The sequence below is a fragment of the Seriola dumerili genome, unplaced genomic scaffold (assembly GCF_002260705.1).
Source record: "Seriola dumerili isolate Sdu_G_001 unplaced genomic scaffold, Sdu_1.0 BDQW01000291.1, whole genome shotgun sequence".
NCBI lineage: Eukaryota > Metazoa > Chordata > Actinopteri > Carangiformes > Carangidae > Seriola > Seriola dumerili.
Genome location: NW_019174546.1, coordinates 4,887,435 through 4,906,965, shown reverse-complemented (window position 1 = coordinate 4,906,965; position 19,531 = coordinate 4,887,435). Strand labels below are relative to the sequence as shown.

Here is a 19,531-nt window from a genome sequence, read left to right as displayed (position 1 = left end):
CAGGTGGGGATATATGTCAGACTCAGAGACAGGAGCCACAGCTCCTAGAAGAGACCACAGCACAGACCGGGGACACACTGGGAGGCTTGAACCTCACCTAGACCACCACTTTTCCTTAATGCCTCCTCACACCAACAGATAAATGATTAGACCATGGAAGGATGGATGAATAATATTCCTTTGTTACTTATCAGTCATATGTTATCATTTCCTGGTATAGGCCTATAACACGAATCAATCTCAGATTCATTTCTCGGCTCATTTGTTTGTATGATGTGGATTCATGTTTCAGTGTCTCCTATGTCCTTAGAGGTTTTTGTAAGCAAATAGCTGGGGGGTCACTTTCCTCAATGAAACACCGCCATCTCGTGGCTTGTTCGCTCGAGGCAGGTTGTTGTGGACCATATCTGGGCTATGAAGAGCTGTAGGCGCTATAAACGTCTTGGGGAGATGTAAGGTCGTGTGTTCTGTCTGCAGACCACAGATCGGGGGTAAATTGTGGGACAAATATTTTAAGATAAGTGAGAATAATGAGGCTAATGCTCTGCTTATGCCCTGGTTTCCTGATTGTGTGTATAGCCCTGCAGGCTGATGATGATGATGATGATCGGATGATTGATTAATTTATCAATTATTGGCAATATCCAGGGTGTATTTTTTTTTAAATTTATTACAGGGCTATTACCCAGTTTTGTCAGAGCACATAGCAACCATTTGGCTTAGCCTTATCAAAGCATCAGCAGAGGAATGTAGGCTACACCAGTCTAATCTGGATCTAGGCCTTTGTTTACTATAATGAATTTAAGTTCAAACGATCTGCACATGTTGCACAAATTGCACAGAGCAGTGGCCTGCACAGTGTAAGAGCCAAAGGCACAGGCAGTTCTGAAGAATGATATTTCATCTCTCATGCACTCTGTAGGGCAGCTCTCAGGATGCTGCCAAGCAGCGCTGCGCTGTGTGAGAAATCAAAGCGCAGGCGTCGAGTCGGGAGGGAGCCTATCTTGCGCAGATTGGGTACTGTACATGGCCATTGATGCTGCTGGATAGATGTAGCCCCTGATGTAAATAAGAATGGCGAGGGCAGCGGGTCTAACATGCCGCGTTATCTCTGCTTGACATCGGAACATTTTATGCCACCGTCGGGATTTTTTTTTTTTATAAAACGCGGGGTCCTTTTCTCGTTTTCATCTGAATCTGCCTTGACAGCTCGCCTGATGGTTTTCATTTGACACAAGAGCCAAAGCAGACGGGCGGCTTCTTCTAATAAACACTCGGGAAAAACAGGTCATTATGACCTTAGTATCCTCCAGTAAAAGAAAACCATCGGATTGCTTTTACGCGGCAGCTTTCTGCTTGCATTTTTTGCTTTGGATTTCGTGTGCCGTGTCCGGAGAGGAGGATCATCAGTTCAGCGTAGAGGTAAGATAAATGGCCTTCCCTCCCTGGTTATCATAAATGACCGTGCTATCTCCTCCACATCATCTGCCTCCGCGTGAAAAACATATATATTGACTCTCCCCCCGACGCTATCCGTGGATACAATTACCATCACGCATAACATAGAGACATTGTAAGCCTATCAGGACAGCTCACGTACTGAACAGCGAAAATATAGCACATTCCTCATTTGTGGGGTTCAATGAAACAGAAGGATGCTCATTTGAGGTTATTACACTGCGGTGCATGAGCCGAGCTGATCCAGCCCACTGATCCCAAATGTGCAACCCAGATATGATTGCACGTAGAGTGGTCTATTTTAACAGAGATGCCCTACAGCATTAGGTTGTCATATAGTTTTGTGACAGGCCAACATAAAGTCAGACATGCTTTTGGCAGCATCATAGTGTTGGAGGAGATTAAACATTTGCAGACACAAGTTGCATAATAGGATTTGCTTTTTTTGTACCTTATTAATTGATGTCATTTCCATCCTCACCACAGGCTCCCCTCCCACCAGTCTGAAGAAATTAAATGCTGAGGCTTTCAGTCACACATACACATCATTATTCAATTTTATGGCTCACTGAAATCTGCCTGATATCTCTCTGAGATGTGCGCCGTTGAACAAACACAACACACACACAGGAAACACACCCACAGGAGAGAGGGGAAAAAGGGGATAAACAAGGCGTTTAGCTCAGCAGAAAGAGGGATGGAGGCAGAAGAGAGGGGGGGGGGGGGGGGGGGGGGGGGGACAGATTAGCTAGCTGGAGCATTTCTCATAGGCTGTGTAGTGATGGGGGAGGCAGCTGGTTGTGGCGTGTGGACAGCTGTGGATAGCGTGGGCACCTCGTGGCCCCTCAGCATCAGGATTTGAGTCTGGCAATGACCCCTGGATGATGCTCTGTCTCACCTCTCTCCTCAGTATCAAGCGGCACTCTGGCTTTGTAGGGCAAGAGGAGGCAGGGCCACAGTCCTGCACATCTACACTGGCCGGCAGCCGCAAGACACAAACTCTGACTAAGGTCACAAGAAGGGATTTAAACGCAAGTCAAATTTAAACCCAAACCAACTGCTGGATAGACAGTTTAAGCAAATAATAGACTGTTTACATGCAGATGCTGCTGAGTATCTCATTGAAGCTTCTAAACATGTCACCCACACTGTGATGTTAAGTGTAAATACAACGACAGCAGCTCAGTCTCAGTTCTTGCAATAATGAGAAAAAATGATTGTAGCCATTGTTAGTCATCTCACAGCCTCTTGTGAGATGCAAAATGAATGATGCGCAGCCATATTCCTATTGATTTTTATTCTAGGCTTGGCACTGGACACGAGGTTAAAGAAGTTGGTTTGTGGCTGGGATCTTGCCAGTTACCCTATACCCAGTTTCTTTTCTCAGCAAATTTGATTTGTTGGAAAAGGGTAAAGTAACTAAACAAACAGTACTTTGTCCTCAGCTCTGGTTGTGGTGCCCTTGAGCAAGGTACCCCATGGTGGAGGAATATCTATGGTCTCTGTTTGTACTAGACAACCGCCCAGCATGTAATACAGCTCTTAAAAAAAAGGGAATCTATAATGGTTTTTATGGAGATTCAAGTTCATATCTGCAGCTAATAACAAATGATGTAGAGAACAGACTCTTTCTTTTATTCACTTTTGCTGTATGGCACACAATGTTCAGTTGATACGTGTTCATTATAGTAGATGATTAACATATTTATTATTTGAACAAACTTGGGTCATCATGGTTGTTTTGGTGGATTAATCCAAATGTGTGAAGTCCTTGGGTGTTATTTCAGCACAGGACCTTTATCACCTGTCATCTCCCAATCCATCTTCATATTGTTCCTCCCTGTTTCTCTTGACTTTGAGTTTACTAATGAAGGCAAAGAATCAAGTCTTAAAATAGCCACAATATGAAGGCCCGAATCTTTTCCCTTCTTCCCCCTCATAGGGATGGCTACAGAGGTATGGCTACCTTCCCCGCACAGAACCGGGAATGTCTGTCCTGCGCTCGGCACAAACCATGCACTCAGCCATCGCTGCCATGCAGCGCGTCTACGGTCTCAATGTCACAGGGACACTGGATGAGAAAACCAAGGAGTGAGTATATACACACGTGCAGATGTGCGAGCTGAGGTGCACACGCATTTCCACTAGGCTGCTGATGTTACATTAATGCAAATGCTCCACTCATTCATTTAAAATGCAGGAGGAATGGCTATCAATATTTCAATGATTTAGTGAAGAACAGAAACAAAGATGTTTATTTCACTCCCCACCACCTCGCCTGAAACAACCTGAGGTGAAGGTTTTAACCCTTTTCCTTCTTCTCATTTTGCATGATGATGCAGTGATATCACGCTGAGGTGAGAATTCATGTTTCGCCTATGTATTGTGTGTGTGTGTGTGTGTGTGTTTGTACTTGTGATAATCTGATGTGGTATGAATGGGAAAAGTAGTTAGTAGTTTGGAGTAGTGTAGTAGTGTTTTTGCGCAACACTCTCTTATCCTGCTGATGTGATGGTGTGGCACCCGACAGGAAGAGACCTACTGAATATCCTTCACTGCTTTATATTGTCTTGTGATGGTGTTTGCCTCTCAACTTTTCTCACTTTTCTCACTCTTCTCTTCCTCTCTTCTCTTCTCCTCTTTTCTCTTCTCTTCTCTTCAAGTTGGATGCAAAAGCCTCGCTGTGGCGTTCCGGACAAATTTAAAAGTGCTTCGAGGTCACGGACGCGGAGATACGCGCTGACAGGACAGAAGTGGCAGCGTACACACATCACCTACAGGTGAGAGACAGTGGAGGCAGTTGTCATAGCGACTATTGAGTTCAGCAGCGCTTATTGTAGGGTTCAGATATGCGAGTGTTAATTTTCTCAGCTCTCCTCTGTCTCTCCTGTCCTCCTGGGATCACATGCTCTGTGTTGTCATAGAGACTGCACAAGTACGTCACATATGTGGGAGCACACACACACACAAATATAGTTACAATCACACATCCAGAAACACATAGATTAACACATAAATTTGCCCATGTGTGCTGTGAGTATGTTTATTTTCCAGTGTATAAATAGCTCCCTGGCAAAATGAAAAATGGGATCAGGCTGTTTTTCTTTTAACCCTCGTCAATTTATTTTCCCCTTTTCATAAAACAAAACAAACAATTTCAGCTGAGTAGCATGAAAATTGAAGGCTTTCCTCTCCCTCGTATGAAATTGTTTGAAAATCCTGAGAGTAAATTGTCCGTAATCTCAGCAGAAATATTCAAACTCTCATCTTATCTCGCCTGATTAAGCTCCAGCTTTTAATAGGTTCTGAGGAGAACCGATAAACGGGTCTCTGGCACAACTGCAAATTGACAGGTTACAGCAGTAATAGACGATAACACTGTCAATTTATTCAAATCCTTCCTTCCTCCCCGAATTTGAATTGACGAGCCACCTCTCCTAATGGAATGTCAATCAGTGCTGAGCCAGTGCTGCTGCTGACTGCACTTTATTCATGAAAATGAGTGGAGAGGAAGGGAGAAGATTTCCCATTCCTCTCTGCCTGCCAGCGACTGATAACGACTGCTGTGTTAAAAGTTCAGTGAAAGCTGCCAGGCTTGAAATAGTTGTGTCAAGTGAAACTTTTTTTTGTGTGTGTGTGTGTGTGTGTGTGTGTGTCACCTCATTTTGAAAAGTAAAAAAAAAAGTTCACTTGAAATTAATGGGATAACAAAGCGCAGGGTTGATGCAGTATGTGTTCTATTTCCTCTTGCCTTAAATGTTTTGTCTTTTACTGTTCCAAACAGTATGTAAACTACAACTTGCATGGCATTTTAGCCTGATAGCCTCCATCTATCAGCAACCCGTTCAGTTGGTTTTCTTGTTTTTTTTTCCTACAGCATAAAAAATGTCACGCCAAAGGTGGGCGCCCGGGAGACTCATGATGCCATTCGGCGGGCGTTTGACGTGTGGCAGGGTGTGACTCCCTTACGCTTTGAGGCCGTTCCATACAGTGCCCTGGAGACTGGCAGGCGTGACGTTGACATCACCATCATCTTCGCTTCGGGTTTTCATGGTGACAGCTCACCCTTCGACGGGGAGGGGGGATTCCTCGCCCACGCCTATTTCCCTGGTCCAGGCATAGGAGGGGATACACACTTTGACTCAGATGAGCCCTGGACCCTGGGGAACCCCAACCATGATGGTAAGTGGATGTGAAAAAATGAGTGTAAACCCTCAATCGGGAGAGAGAGAGAGAGAAAATGGTGGTAGTAAGACCAGGTGACAAGGAGACACCAATAAAGAAGTGAGTAAAGCAGAAGTAAGGAAAGGCTACAGCGAGGGAAGAGCAAAGGAAACTATTAAAGGAAGAGATTAAGATTAGGAAAAAGAAAACAAAGAGGAGAATGAATGGTTGTTGGGTGCTGAATGTTGACAGTGAGGTAAAAAAGTAAAGGGTGTGGAAGAAATGAAGAATGTAGAGAGAGACAAAAACGACCCAATCGTCAAGAAAGAAAGATAAGGACTGATAGAAAGCAAATAATGGAAAAACAGATGGCCAGGCAGCAGGGCAATAGGACAGAGATGGTATCACGGGGCAGGGTATGAAGGATGCTTAACCAAAAACAAAAAATGCAGAGATGTCTTTGATGGCTGTGCTCTGTAAAGACGCATCACCCCATCTGTCAGGATTTTGATGTGTTTTTTTTTCTTCTGCATAATAAGCTCTTCAGATGACAGGATAGAAAGCCCTGCTATTTTAAGACATTGGTTGCTGGCACATGATTATGGCTATTCTGTTTTTAGTGAAATTGATGTAGCTCACTGGTATGCCTCAAAACAGGTCTACATAAAAGTATCAGATAAACATCCATACCATTACTTTAACAAAATTCAAAGACAATGTCATGTCATGTCATGTTATGGACGGGTTAAATTAGGTCAGGTTATTATTATCACATAACGTTACATTATGTTACGTTACATCATGTTATGTTACGTTAGACAGTAGACAAGACAAAGTCAGGTAGCTTATGTAATATCATGTTAAGTGAGGATATTATATTATGGGTTTTCATCATATTGCTTTATGTCATGTTTTGTTGTGCGATGTTAAGTTTTGTCGTGTTGTGTCAGATTATGTGTTATGTTATCATTGGTGTCACGTTAAGTAAAGTTAGGTTATTATGGATTATGTTGTATTATTTTTGTTATGTCATGATTTTATGTGTTATGTCTTGTCATGTCATGTTATATTATGCAATTTTACTATGGATATATATAAACTATGTTAGGGTATATTAGTATTATTAGTTAATTTATGTTATTATGGGTCATATTATGTTAATTGTGTAACGTTTTGTGTTATGTTATTTTGGGTGTATTACATGGAGTTACGTCATATATGGCTGTTATATTTCTTGCAGCTCAGAGGGGAACATAATTTGTAGACATGCCTCCAAACACTCTTTAATTACTGTACCTACCTATATATATTTAGTATATATTCAATATATGTACCGATGTGCCATATGTTTACATTCTACCCATGCGAGAGGATGGTTACAACTCACATTGTGTTTGTTCTGGGAAACTGCTTGCCACCCATCAGCTCCCTTCCCTGTCCCTCTTTTGTTCTCATACTTCCAATGGCAATTGTCTCAGACTCCCAAGTCAAATTCATGTTCAGTCTTGCACAGTGTCCCATGGTTATCCATGTGGAGTGCTGAGGCTCATTCTGAAAAGCTCCTGTCTCAGCTTGTGTGCCTGGAAAGCTGTGCAATCTTTAATGGGCTCTCACAGTGGTGTAATTGTAAATGTTGCATGTTGACATGTGCGCTAATGGTAGCTCCGGCCTGTCTCGTGGGAGTCCTTATGGGATAGTATTGGTTAGGTGGAGGAGGCTGGTTGTGTGAGATAAATGGGGGAGGGGAAGGTGTAACCTTTTTGCTGCTGGCTGAGGGTCAGTGGTTGTTCTGTGCAGCACTGCTGGCAGGAGTGGATATCATGTTTTAAAGGGCAACAATCTCCTGGGGACAGCTTCAGTCAGAAGCTGTACGTAAACGGTGTACTTCTTTCTAAATCTGGTTGACACTAAGAGCTGAGTGCTGACCATAGACACTGACCGTGACTTCTTTCTTTTTTCATTTGTGTGTGTGTGTGTGTATGTGTGTGTGTGTGTTTGCATGTGATTCATATGAGACACCCAATGTTTGCTTGTAATAGGACGACATTTGTACGTGTTCAGTATGTATGTGTTCATATGAACGCGTTTGTATTTTCACTGTTCTCTGGTGCCCTGGGCAGCAACGTGAGTGTGTGTCCCTCTGCTCGCTGTGAGCTGTGGCTCACATGTGGCTTATCTTCTCTTATAAAGCAAAAGAGAGAAAGTGCTCATGCTTGGCAGTTTACCTTCAGTAATCCTTACTTGCACTACTTTGCACCACGTTAGCTCAATGGAGGTTAACTCTGGATCATAGGGCTGGAAGTAATGATTATTTTCATTGTTGATTAATCAACCGGTTATTTGTCAATCATGTTTAATGGTTTGTCTATAATAAAATGACATCAGTTCCTAAATCTGACATCAAGTTCCTTAAGCACAAAATACCATGTCGCACCAACAGCCTAAAACCAATAAATATTCAGTTTACAATGACATGTAACAGATAAAAGAAGCAAATTGTCACATGTAACACCCTGGAACAAGCAAATGTTTGGCAATTTATGCTTAAATGGTTAACGGAACATCAAAATTGTTGTTGCTTTATCTTCTGATGACTGACTAATCAAGTAATCACTAAAGACCTGGGAGAAGATTGATTTTAGTGTTTTATCTTCACATCTCTTGCACCGATTCCTGCAACACATTTTAGCCATGAGCTAATGTATCTAGCACATGAGAAATATGTGGGAAAAAAAAACAGTAATTTACAGACTAGGATATACAGTAGAGATGCCCTGTAATTGTATAAATGTGTAATTTTCATATGAATTTCAATGTTTTCAATGTGTGCTTGTTCATTTTTCTCCACCTCTTGTATCTACTGTGTATGTCATAAATGTGGCATTGTGTTTGCATTCTCAATGCACTTGTCCTCTTCCTCTCTCCAGGTAACGACCTGTTCTTGGTTGCGGTTCACGAGCTGGGACATGCCCTCGGTCTGGAGCACTCTAACGACCCCACTGCTATCATGGCTCCTTTCTACCAGTACATGGACACAGAGAACTTCAAACTACCTCACGATGACCTACAGGGCATCCAGAAAATCTATGGTAACTCTCTCACACACCATTCGTTCTCTTTAGTCTGTATACATCAGTGGAAGTTGAACAAAATAACTTTTTTTCTGTCACTCTGGTAGTTAGAAAGTAGTTTAAAAAAAGCACTTTAGAGCAATGATGCATGTGTATATTGCCCCAACACTTTCTCACAATTGCAAATGCTGCGGCATCAGTCATATTGGCTGAATGTAACAAGCATTTGTCAGCTGTAAAATAGGCCAGCCAATTTTCATTTTCAAAACAACATGAGTCAGCGAACAGTGCTCCGAAGAGGCCAAATCATTTGTGCTAAAATTAAAGGTACATTGGTCAAAACACTGTAAAGAGGAACAGTACGGAAGGAGGATGAAATATTGTATGTTGCTTCCTTTTTAGGTCCACCAGACAGAGCGCCGCAGCCTACCAGGCCCCCACCCACGGTCCCTCCGCCTCGCTTCCACCCTCCCTCGGACCCCCGCAAGCATGACCGCCACGCCAGACCCCACCGCCCTCCACAGGGGGCCAAGCCCTCCAACCCCAACGCCAAACCCAACATCTGTGATGGAGGCTTCAACACGTTGGCCATCCTCCGCCAAGAGCTTTTTGTGTTCAAGGTAGAATAGATCATCAGTCTGAGTAAACATCGCTGCAGGTTATAAAGTGGTTTGGGATGATGATGATGATGATGATGAAGATGATGATGATTCTCCTTTATCTGTTTCAACAGGACCAGTGGTTCTGGAGGGTACGGGATAACTCAGTAGTCCCTGGTTACCCAATGCAGATCAACTACTTCTGGAAAGGCTTGCCGCCTAAAATTGATGCCGTCTATGAAAACAGTGAAGGGAAATTTGTCTTTTTCAAAGGTACTAAAAAGCATTTTTGAATCTCAATGTATTCTTATTTACTAAAAGTATCCTGTGGATTTTGTAACCACTCATAGCCTTATGAAGCGAGAGCACACAGGTGACATGACGCGCATTTCTGCCAAAACAAAAAAAATTATATAACAAACGCAAAATTTTTTATCTGATTTTTTTCTTCCCAGTGTAAATTTACAAACATAAAATCAATTAATAAAAGTATTTTTCTTAACAAAACAAAATATACAGAAATTACCCTTTAACCCTTTACCATCAGTGATAAGTGGCGAGTATTTTCCCACTGAATCGCAACAATGTAATAACTGACAAATGACAAAAAAAAGAGAGTAATATTTTACTGTTTACCACTACAAGTAAAAGTGAAAGTGTGAGCTCTTTAAACTCACAGTAATATTTTGTTCATTCATTAGAAATGATTTGTATTGCATACTGCCATCACAAGTACGCATTTATAGTTGTAGACTGGATGACTGACTGTGAGGTTGTTTTGCGTTCTGTACGATAACAGAACGGGTGCTCGTCCGGTACAGACAACTGTCCATGAGGCAGATTAACATGACATCTGTCACCCAGTGGGATCAGAGTGCCTCATGCTTTATTTATTCTCACATGGGGACTTAACTGTGCGTGTGTGTGTGAGTGTTTGTGTGTACAAGTGTGTGTGTGTGTGTGTGTGTGTGTGTGAGTGTGTGTATGTGTGTGTGTGTGAGTGCCTAGCTACTTACTGCAAGCACACCACCACAGCAGCTCCCCTCACTCTGCCTCGGGCACTTATGATCAAACTGAATTAAATGCAACAATAGCTTCAATAAAACTCAAAACAACAAGTCTCGGTGGAGTTGCCTTCAGAGCATCATCTTGCTGTTTATTGTATTATAGATAACACTGCATAGATTTTCTGCTGTGAAGGTATTTTAAAAATGAGGCGATACATCTGACCTTTGAAATCACATGCATAGAAATAAATAAACTCACAGGCAGGGAAAAAAAAAAAAGCCACACAGAAGGCTTGAATGAGCTGAGAGCCAGCAGTGTTTTGTCTTGCGCAATTTTTGAGGTCATCTTTATGATAATGTCTTTGTCCCAGAGCCCTGACTGTCCCTAACTGTGAGTGTGTATTTTAGGAAACCGTTTCTGGGTCTTCAAGGACACGACTCTCCAGCCTTCGTACCCTCAGGACATCTCGCTGTTCGGGAGCGGCATGCCCACTCAGAGTATCGAGACAGCTGTGTGGTGGGAGGATGTCGCCAAAACCTACTTCTTCAAAGGAGACAGGTCTGTGTGGAACGATTATTAGTGCTGTTATGAAGTCAAGCAATCGGGCAGAACAGCAAATCTCTCGGAGCAAAAACAAGTACTATGAGGACCACTGATGGCTGAAACTCTCTATTAAAGTCGATTGAATATGTGTTACCAAATGGCATATACAATCATTACATCTTTTAATTTGCCTTTATAAGTATATTACAGTATGTTGAGGAGAGGATCCTACAGACAAAAAGAAAGAATTATTTTTAAGTGTCCTCACTTCTGTTCCTCTCTACTGATGCGATGTTTGTCTATGTTTGGAACATTTAATGATTTTTGGGACTGTTACCCATGAGATGTTAAGTAATTTCGCAGGTGTGTGGATCAGTGCATCTTTAATTTTGGCATTAATAATTTAATAATTTGCCATCCTTGAAGCTCTGCAAGCTGTCACATGTTGCTTTGAGACAACTGATTTTCTCTTTAACAGCTGACAATGCTGCTCATTGGCATCCAATTCGTTATGGCCCAGTGTTAGACCGTTTCTAATCGTATCTTACTTCAGAGTTTAAGTCCTTTTCTGTCAAGTATTTATATAGATTTCTGCAAATGTAGTTACCTGCAGGTGAAAGTGACTTAAAACCAGGAAGTCTTTCCAAAACAACCAAATCAGAGAGTCTGCTGTTTATCTATGTGCGTTGCAAGTATGCCAGTGTGACTCACATGTTTGTTCAGCTGTCATGATAAATCATATCCTAAGAGGTCAGGGGACCCTGTGGTGAAAGCTGACAAAATGCTTGATACTGTCATCCCTCGACCTGCTGCTGCATATCGTGACAAACAGGACGTTCTGTCCATCGTCTCAAAACATTTTTATCTCTCTTTCTCTCTGTAACAGGCTGGTGTTTTTTCTAATTTAAAAAAAAAGAAAAAAAAAGACATTGTATAGCAAGATTTATGTGTGTGTGCACCAGTGTGTGAAAAGCAGATCAATCACAGGAACCTCTGAGACGAATGTGCGTGGTAGATAAACACAGTATGGATGATTGATTGACCGATGTCTCTGGTCATGTGAATTAAGTCAGTTGTTGATCATTTAATGGTCAGATAGAGATTGAAGACTGTTGTCTTAATTCTGGCCACGATTTACAAACAAAAGACGAGCGTCATGACCACAGTCAGGTCCAGTGCCATTTGAAGTTTTGGCTCCTATAATATCAAGCTATAAAGCTTTGATACTGTTTTTTCCCTGCTGTATTACAGAGCATAGTAGACTTCTAAAGAAGTTTAAAATGAACAAAATAGTCCTTAAGCAGTTTAGTACGAATCAATCTGCAGAATTTCCTTGTCTGTAATTGCTGTTTAAAAGCATCAGTAGTTATCCCCAAATATCACCACATTATCGCCACTGGGTATTGGGCAACAACATATTATATATGTCACAATCGCTCAGCCTTAGTATTACGCCCTGATCAATGATTTAAAAAACAACTTATCAACAGTAAACCTCTGTATTGACTGCTTTGTTTTCTCTGTCTGTCCTGTTGTAGATACTGGAGGTACAATGAGGATATGAGGACCATGGACCCGGGTTATCCCAAACCCATCACCATCTGGAAAGGCATCCCTGACTCTCCACAGGGGGCTTTTGTGGACAAGGCCAACGGTATGCCCACTTTACTGACTTTAAAACTAGTTAGTGAGATTTTAAGATAAAAACCATCACATTACCATTGTTTTTAATAAAGTAGTGATACCAGGCAATTACCAAGAAATCAATGTTCTATAAAGCTCTTTGTCAAATAGTCATATTTTTCTGAGGATGTTGTCGGTCACATGTCACTATTGTTTGTTAAGTCCTGAATGTAACACAACAGTTAAGTAGGAAAATTGGAAGTTGACGGAACATTTACAATGACTTAAATTTTCCGGTTTCATTTAATGATTTTCCAGAGCAAATGTTTAAACCAGTGTAACATCTTTGTTCATACTGGTTAGTAGCGGTCAGAGCATCTGCACATGACTGCTACTACCGCTGTACCAGAAAGTGTTGCAAGCAAAAAAGGAATACTCGCTGCCTTTGTTTGTAAAATGTATGAGTAAATATATGTCCAATAATCCCTCTGTCCAGGCTTTACCTACTTTTACAAGGGAAAGGAGTATTGGAAGTTCAACAACCAGCTTCTTCGTGTGGAGCCTGGCTACCCAAGGTCCATCCTGAGGGACTTCATGGGTTGTGATGGCCTCCCTGCAGACCCCGACTGGGACTGGAGCCCCCCGGTGGCAGAGGAGCGCCACTACGACAACGGTGACGTGGATGTTGTCATCAAACTGGACAGCGCGGGTGGCACGGAGAAAGCAGTGGCCATCGCTATCCCCTGTGTCTTGGCGCTGTGCATGATGGTCCTCCTCTACACTGTTTTCCAGTTCAGGAGGAAGAGCACGCAGCGCCACATACTGTACTGCAAGCGCTCCATGCAGGAGTGGGTCTGAGGGATTGTATAGAGAGGGATGTGAAGCTCTGATAAAGGTCTAGTTAGTGCTTGAGGCCCTAAGTACAGTAATTGGAAGCACTGTAAAGGGTACAGTACATAAGGATTGCCATGTTGGCAGATTTTAAAACTGCTTGAACTCACAACGTGCAAGCTGCAAGGAAGCCGAACTCAACTGAAGACAGTGAGGGAGCCACATCTCCTATGTCCAGCTAATATGTATGTATCTGCTTTGACTTTTTTCTGTAACTTGGAATGAACTCAATTAAGTGAGACAGAGTTAAGCTTCTGTAAGTGGGACCTTTGTCTATCCTCGTCTCTGCACGTCGCTTAAAAAGCCCCTAGCACTAACTTCAGTGGACAAATTAGATATAGGCTTCTACTTTACTTTCATTTCTTAATTAAATCGCCCTGAGCTGTGCTTTCTTTTTTTCTTTTTTTTTTGTATTTAGGGTCCCTGTAAAAGATTATTCATTGCGTGGAGGACTGATACACAAACCAAATATGACCTTTTCTTCCAAAGAGGATTACTGCTCGATGTTGTTTTTGATGGGATATTTTTCCTTCACGGATCGAACATTGTGGCATCACACTCAGATTTTCTTTTGCCATTTCTATTCATATCCACCCGTCTGCTCTGTAATCTGTGGGGATAGGAAGCAGCCGTTAGTAAGAGCTAGGAACTCAAGACTGTTGTGGCGGTCCATCTCCAAAACAGGGGCCAAAAACCTCTCTGCAATATTTATGAGACTGCCTTAATCACAGATTGCTTAAACTTCCTTTTCTTTCTCTCTCTGTCTCTCTGGTAGATGGGTATGAATACAGACAGTGTATGAAGGCATTGATTAGTGCCCATAATGCAACTTCAAAGCCAGTAGTTAAGGACAGTTTGATCCACAGAGGGTCCATCGCTCTTGAAAATGTGCTAAGCCGTGCTAAATACCTGATGGCAAGTAGGCTATCAGCTTTCATTTACTGCCTCACCGGAGGGTATGAGAGAGACAGCGAAGGTTAGTTGTGCGTGTGTGTGCGGTGAAGGGAGAATAATTACCCACACTCTATGTGTACTGTACTGTAGTGTCAGTTATTGAACAGTTAGCATCCTGCTTCCCTTATTTTCCTGCCAACTTTGAAAACTAACACTCCAAACAAATGTCAGTCCATAGATTTTAAACAGCTTTACTAATCCACTTTGTTTTTTTTTCAACTTTTTGTACAAGGTTTGTAAGTTCACGTAATATTTCACATAGCACAGAACGGAGAGAAGGAGGGGAGAAAAGAGAAAGGAGGAAAAAAAAAAAACGAGATGCACCCATTTTTAAAATGAGACACACATTTCATAATAAAAGAAAATCATCTCTACATATCTAGATAACAGCAGCCGGTGCTCTTGCTCAGTTGCTCCATCTTTCCACCAAGTTGTTGCAAGTAGTTTTCGAGGAAATGCAAAGAAAAACTATTGTTGTGAAAAAAAAAAGAAGAAGAAGAAGAAATCATGTCTAAACAATAAGGGGAATTAATCAGCACGAATAAAGAAACTGCATTCTGGTTGTCAGAAAAGTAGTTGAACTGGTTTTGCTGGTGTTCAATAAAGGAACCAGGTCGTTTTATGCACTGTAATTGTAATTAACCGCCATACTAAAAACTACACTTATGTTACATTAATAAATTACTAATAAATGTTTATGGAACTACTCTAACATTGCTGGTATTTACAGGCATATCGGAAATCCAAAACCAGCAAAATGAAGTCTGATGACAAATATTTCACATATATATCATGGTCTATGATGTTACATATATATATAACATCATACATACAGCATATGTGTTTTGAGACACTTTAATCAGGTAAGTATGAAACACAAAAAGATGAAGATCTGATGTGAGATGGAGCTGAACTGAGCAGAGGCTTTTTCTCTCCCCCACGTATTGTATTATAAATGCAATGCACAGCCTGGATCCTAACGAAATATATTGTCTCGCAGTTGCCTTTGGTCGCCTGCCATACATGTAACAATGTGGTTGTGTGGTGCAGCATTTCTCAGAGTTTGCCAGATGACCTGTCTGTGAGCACTCATAACGCAACATGTTTTATATTTGTGCTCACTGTTTTTGTTACTCTTTTACTTGAAATGGTCATCAACATCAACCGTGCGAGGATGTCTGACGTAATCTTCCCTTGATATCGAGGCAACAGCGTTTTATAACATATCAGAGAAGGAATATGAGATTTTAAAATATACTTTATCATAAAAAGGATACATGGATTGTACCAGGATTGTTGGGTTGAACCGTGATTAGATGTTGTTTTCTCTCATCGTCATTTGTTAGGTGTAAAAACCTAAAAAGTAAATAAGGGCAATGCATGCCATTGTTAAACTTAAGATGTCATTTTGGACACTATTGTACTATTCAGTCTGTCCCTTTATGGTTAAATAAAGTGACTGATCAGCATTGCAGGTTTCTGCTTGGATGCATCGACAGATCCAAACCTGTCGTCTTTCAAAAACCATGTGAAATTTCTCGCTTCCAGTCTGTTCACCTTGTTTCGATCTTCGAGCGATTGTCAAAATGAGGAAGAAAAATTGACATCGACATGTTTTAAAGAAAGGAACATCTTTGCTTTCCTAAAGCAGTGCATATCAGTCCATGTTGATCCACGACCACTGTTAACGTAAGGCGGAAACAAAAACCTTTGGCTCAGTGTTGTGTGTGATGTCTTCTCAGTTTGTGTGTTTGTGGTGAGGCTCTGATGGCTCCAGCGAGTGTGAATTAAAGACGGCCAGTGAGGCAAGTCGGTACTGTATTTATTGCCGTATTTATTCCTCTGTGCTCAGCACTTCAAATCTTGCATTGCATTGTACTGAGGGCAAGAATCTGTCAATAAAGTGGGTTTGAAATGCAATGATTTTTTTTTTTCTCTCACTGCTACCTAGTAATCCTCCTTCTGTTACTGCCTCAACAGCAAACAATTCATCTTGTTTGAATGTTTTTCCATCACAGAGGTAAATCACAAACTTTAAGAGGTGACACATTTACATCTGTCTTTTTGGTTGGACTTGAAATATCTGGTATTTTAGATGTGTCTCAAAGCTCTGACCTCTCCCTGTTTATCTCCAGACTCTTAGGGGTTTTTTTTGGTGTTTGCCTTGATACATGCTGCTAAGCATTAGGGCTAATTTGGAGTGTCATTAAAGGAAGTAGATGTGGCTGATTAGGCAGCAGTCAATACACCAGAGAGGCAAGAGTGCGGAAGAACGAGGAGCATTTTGCAATCACTGCAGTCAAGATCTTATACACAGATACATGCAGCATATACTCCAAGGCATAGTGTATGAGAAGTAAACATAATATGTACATAAACACAGAGTGTATACTGTGTGCTTGGGAGAATTTTGTTTTTAATCGTCCGTTTCATGGATAAAGAAAATACTGTGTGTTGTAAATAAAACAAGTGCATATTGAGTGTCTTGTATCATGTTCTCACACACAAACACTGGTGAAAAGTTTTATAGTTCATCACCCAAACACAGTGACAGCCTGAAGATGCATGAAGGACAGTTTAAACTTGGGTTAATTATTGTGCAAGATATTTTTCAAGGAGAAAAAAATGATACGAAGAAAGACACATTTCCACGAGCAGTGGCACAATGATCAAGAAACACAAACAGTAAAGTGCAATATTTTTTGTAGGCCTTGATTTTAGAAAGAGAGGAAACATTGTGTGTTTATATGGTGAGGGAACTAGAGATAAATCCCTGATAATGAGACCTACACAATGGACAACTCTACATGCTCTCTGTAGCCATCCGCCTGGGTCAATCCACATCCTGTTTGAGTAACAAGAGACACAAAAGTGCACAAAAAAGGGAGTAGGCACACAACACAACCTTAGTAGGTCACTCAGTCATCCAGAAGTGATAAGTCAAAGGCAACAGCAGAACTGATGAAGCCTTGATTCAGCAGTTCTGAACCCATAACATAGTTTCTGCAGATTATTATTTTTGATTGATTTCTGAAAACACATGCCGTAAGTAAAGTGGAAATATATAAACAGCGTAATTACTTATTAGTGGAGTTAATCTTTAGAAGGCTACTAATAGATTACTTGTACAGTATGTACCGTCACATAGATGTAGATGTAGGTACTGAGGAACAAGAAGTTATGGAATAAGGGGGTAACACTTTAGGATCATACAAAGAATTTATACTGTAGTTATTTTAACTACTACTATTAATGTATGACCTGCTGAGCGATGATCTGGACGTTTGGGAGGAACTCCCAAGAGAGAATGTATAACGTAGTAGTATTTAACTACTGGGTACCTATTCTATTAAATGATGGCACCTGCATCACTCTATAAATATGTTGTGATTTTATTTCAAAATGACCTTAATACTAAAAATTAGGCTACAACTACATTGTTCCTAAGTAAATGCACAAATGTACCCTGTAGTTACTTCAAGCACCCCAAAATTAGGAACAGAAACAAAAGTAACTGTGTATTGTCATGGATATGAGGACTGTCTCAGCACTTGACGACCAAGAGAGGTGCATGTGAATACCTACAGATCATATCAACAAGGAGAATTGGACCATAATGTCTTTGTCATTAAATACAATATTTGAAATAATGTTTCTTTCTTTTAGATAATAAAGAAATGCAGCATGCTATTCCGACACAGGCCGTTTCCACCTCGTCTTAGGATGCCAGCTAAAATGAGCACTGCCTCCTCTACAATCTAATGGACGGTATGAGATTTGTTTTGCTTACATATTTACAGCAGTGTTTCAAATATAAATAAAATAACCTGCAGAAATTGTCTTATGTGTCCAGAACTACTAAGTCAAGGCTTCATATAAAAGTCTTCGGTTCTCCTGTCACCCTTGAATTAGCACTTCTGGATATACTATGACCTGATGAAGGAGTGACAGACTCCCTTTGTGCACTTTTGTATCCCTTGTTACTGAAACAGAAAGTGGACTGACCCATGCAGATGGCTACACAGAGGATTTATCTCTAGTTTCCTCACTATACAAACACACAATGTTTCCCCTTTTTCTAAAATCAAGACCTACAAAAATTATTGAACTTTATTGTTTGTGCTTCTTGATTATTGTGCCACTGCTCTCTGAAATGCTTCTCCCTAACTAAATAGTATGTTATCCATTATTCTTTGCTCTGACCAGTTCACACACAGAAATAAAAAATATCTTGCACAGTAAATAATCCAAGTTTCCTGAATAAATTGTCCTTTTATGTTGCATCTAAACTTACTTGTCAACACAGTTCTCCCAAGCACACAGTATACACTCCGTGTTTAGGTACATATTATGTTTACTTCTCATACACTATGCCTTGGAGTGTATGTTTCATGTATCTGTGTATAAGATCTCGACTGCAGTGATTGCAAAATGCTCCTCATTCTTCCATACCCTTGCCTCTCTGGTGTCGAATGCTGCCTAAACAGCCCCATCTACTTTCTTTAATGGCACTCCAAATTAGCCCTAATGCTTAGCAGCATGACATGCAAAAACATGTCAACCAAGTCAGCCCAACAATATCCATTTTTTCCCCGCATTTTAGGGGATCTTAGGGCATCAGAGTTTGTTTTCTTTTATTGCTTCTGAAGGACCAGTCGTCACACTAACTTCAATGTGTTGGACCAGATGACTGTTATGGCCTAGATCATCAGATATATCTTATAAATACATTTGTTCTGATGTTGTTTTCCATGCTTTATGTGTGTGTGTTTGTCTGTCATGTAAGCAGAAAAGTCTGTATTGGTCACAGTGAACATGCTGTGCATGAAATAATTTTTTTCTGCATTTAAAAAAAATTGTCAACTCATGGTCATTCACAAGTCAGTTGACTAATTATTCCTTTGTTGAGTTGGATGTGTGGACTGGTGAGCATTACAAAGAAGAGGGTTGAATTCTTACAAGGGTGTAGGTTCATGCCACTTTAAAAAGATACATAAGGATAACAAACAATTACCTTTGGTGTCAAGCCAGGTGAAATCTGCCAACCTTTTCAGATAGTTTTCTCCCTCTTCTTTTTTTTTTGTGATTCAGGTTAAATGTCCCGTATTTAGAGTCCTGCATTTAGATCTTTGCTCATATTCTCTCTAACCTGTTCTCCTGAATCCCTCATGGTGCCATTCTCTAATACTGGTGAACTTAGTTAGTTTAATTATAAAAGAC

At 40.9% G+C, this 19,531-nt stretch overlaps 1 protein-coding gene across 2 annotated transcripts; it reads left to right on the top strand.

Moving 5' to 3' along the window:
- The first annotated feature begins 994 nt into the window (after nt 1-994).
- On the top strand, nt 995-16,725 carry LOC111231126 (matrix metalloproteinase-16-like). 2 transcript variants are annotated; one of them, XM_022758128.1, is made up of 11 exons: nt 995-1,422; nt 3,401-3,549; nt 3,801-3,815; nt 4,122-4,238; nt 5,336-5,640; nt 8,550-8,711; nt 9,096-9,313; nt 9,427-9,565; nt 10,708-10,858; nt 12,382-12,497; nt 12,963-16,725. In XM_022758128.1, the coding sequence occupies exons 1-11, from the start codon at nt 1,294-1,296 to the stop codon at nt 13,322-13,324; spliced, it is 1,863 nt and encodes a 620-aa protein (XP_022613849.1). In that variant the 5' UTR covers nt 995-1,293; the 3' UTR covers nt 13,325-16,725. The 2 variants fall into 2 exon arrangements, with proteins under 2 accessions (XP_022613849.1, XP_022613850.1); XM_022758129.1 differs by lacking the exon at nt 3,801-3,815.
- The last annotated feature ends 2,806 nt before the right edge of the window (nt 16,726-19,531 follow it).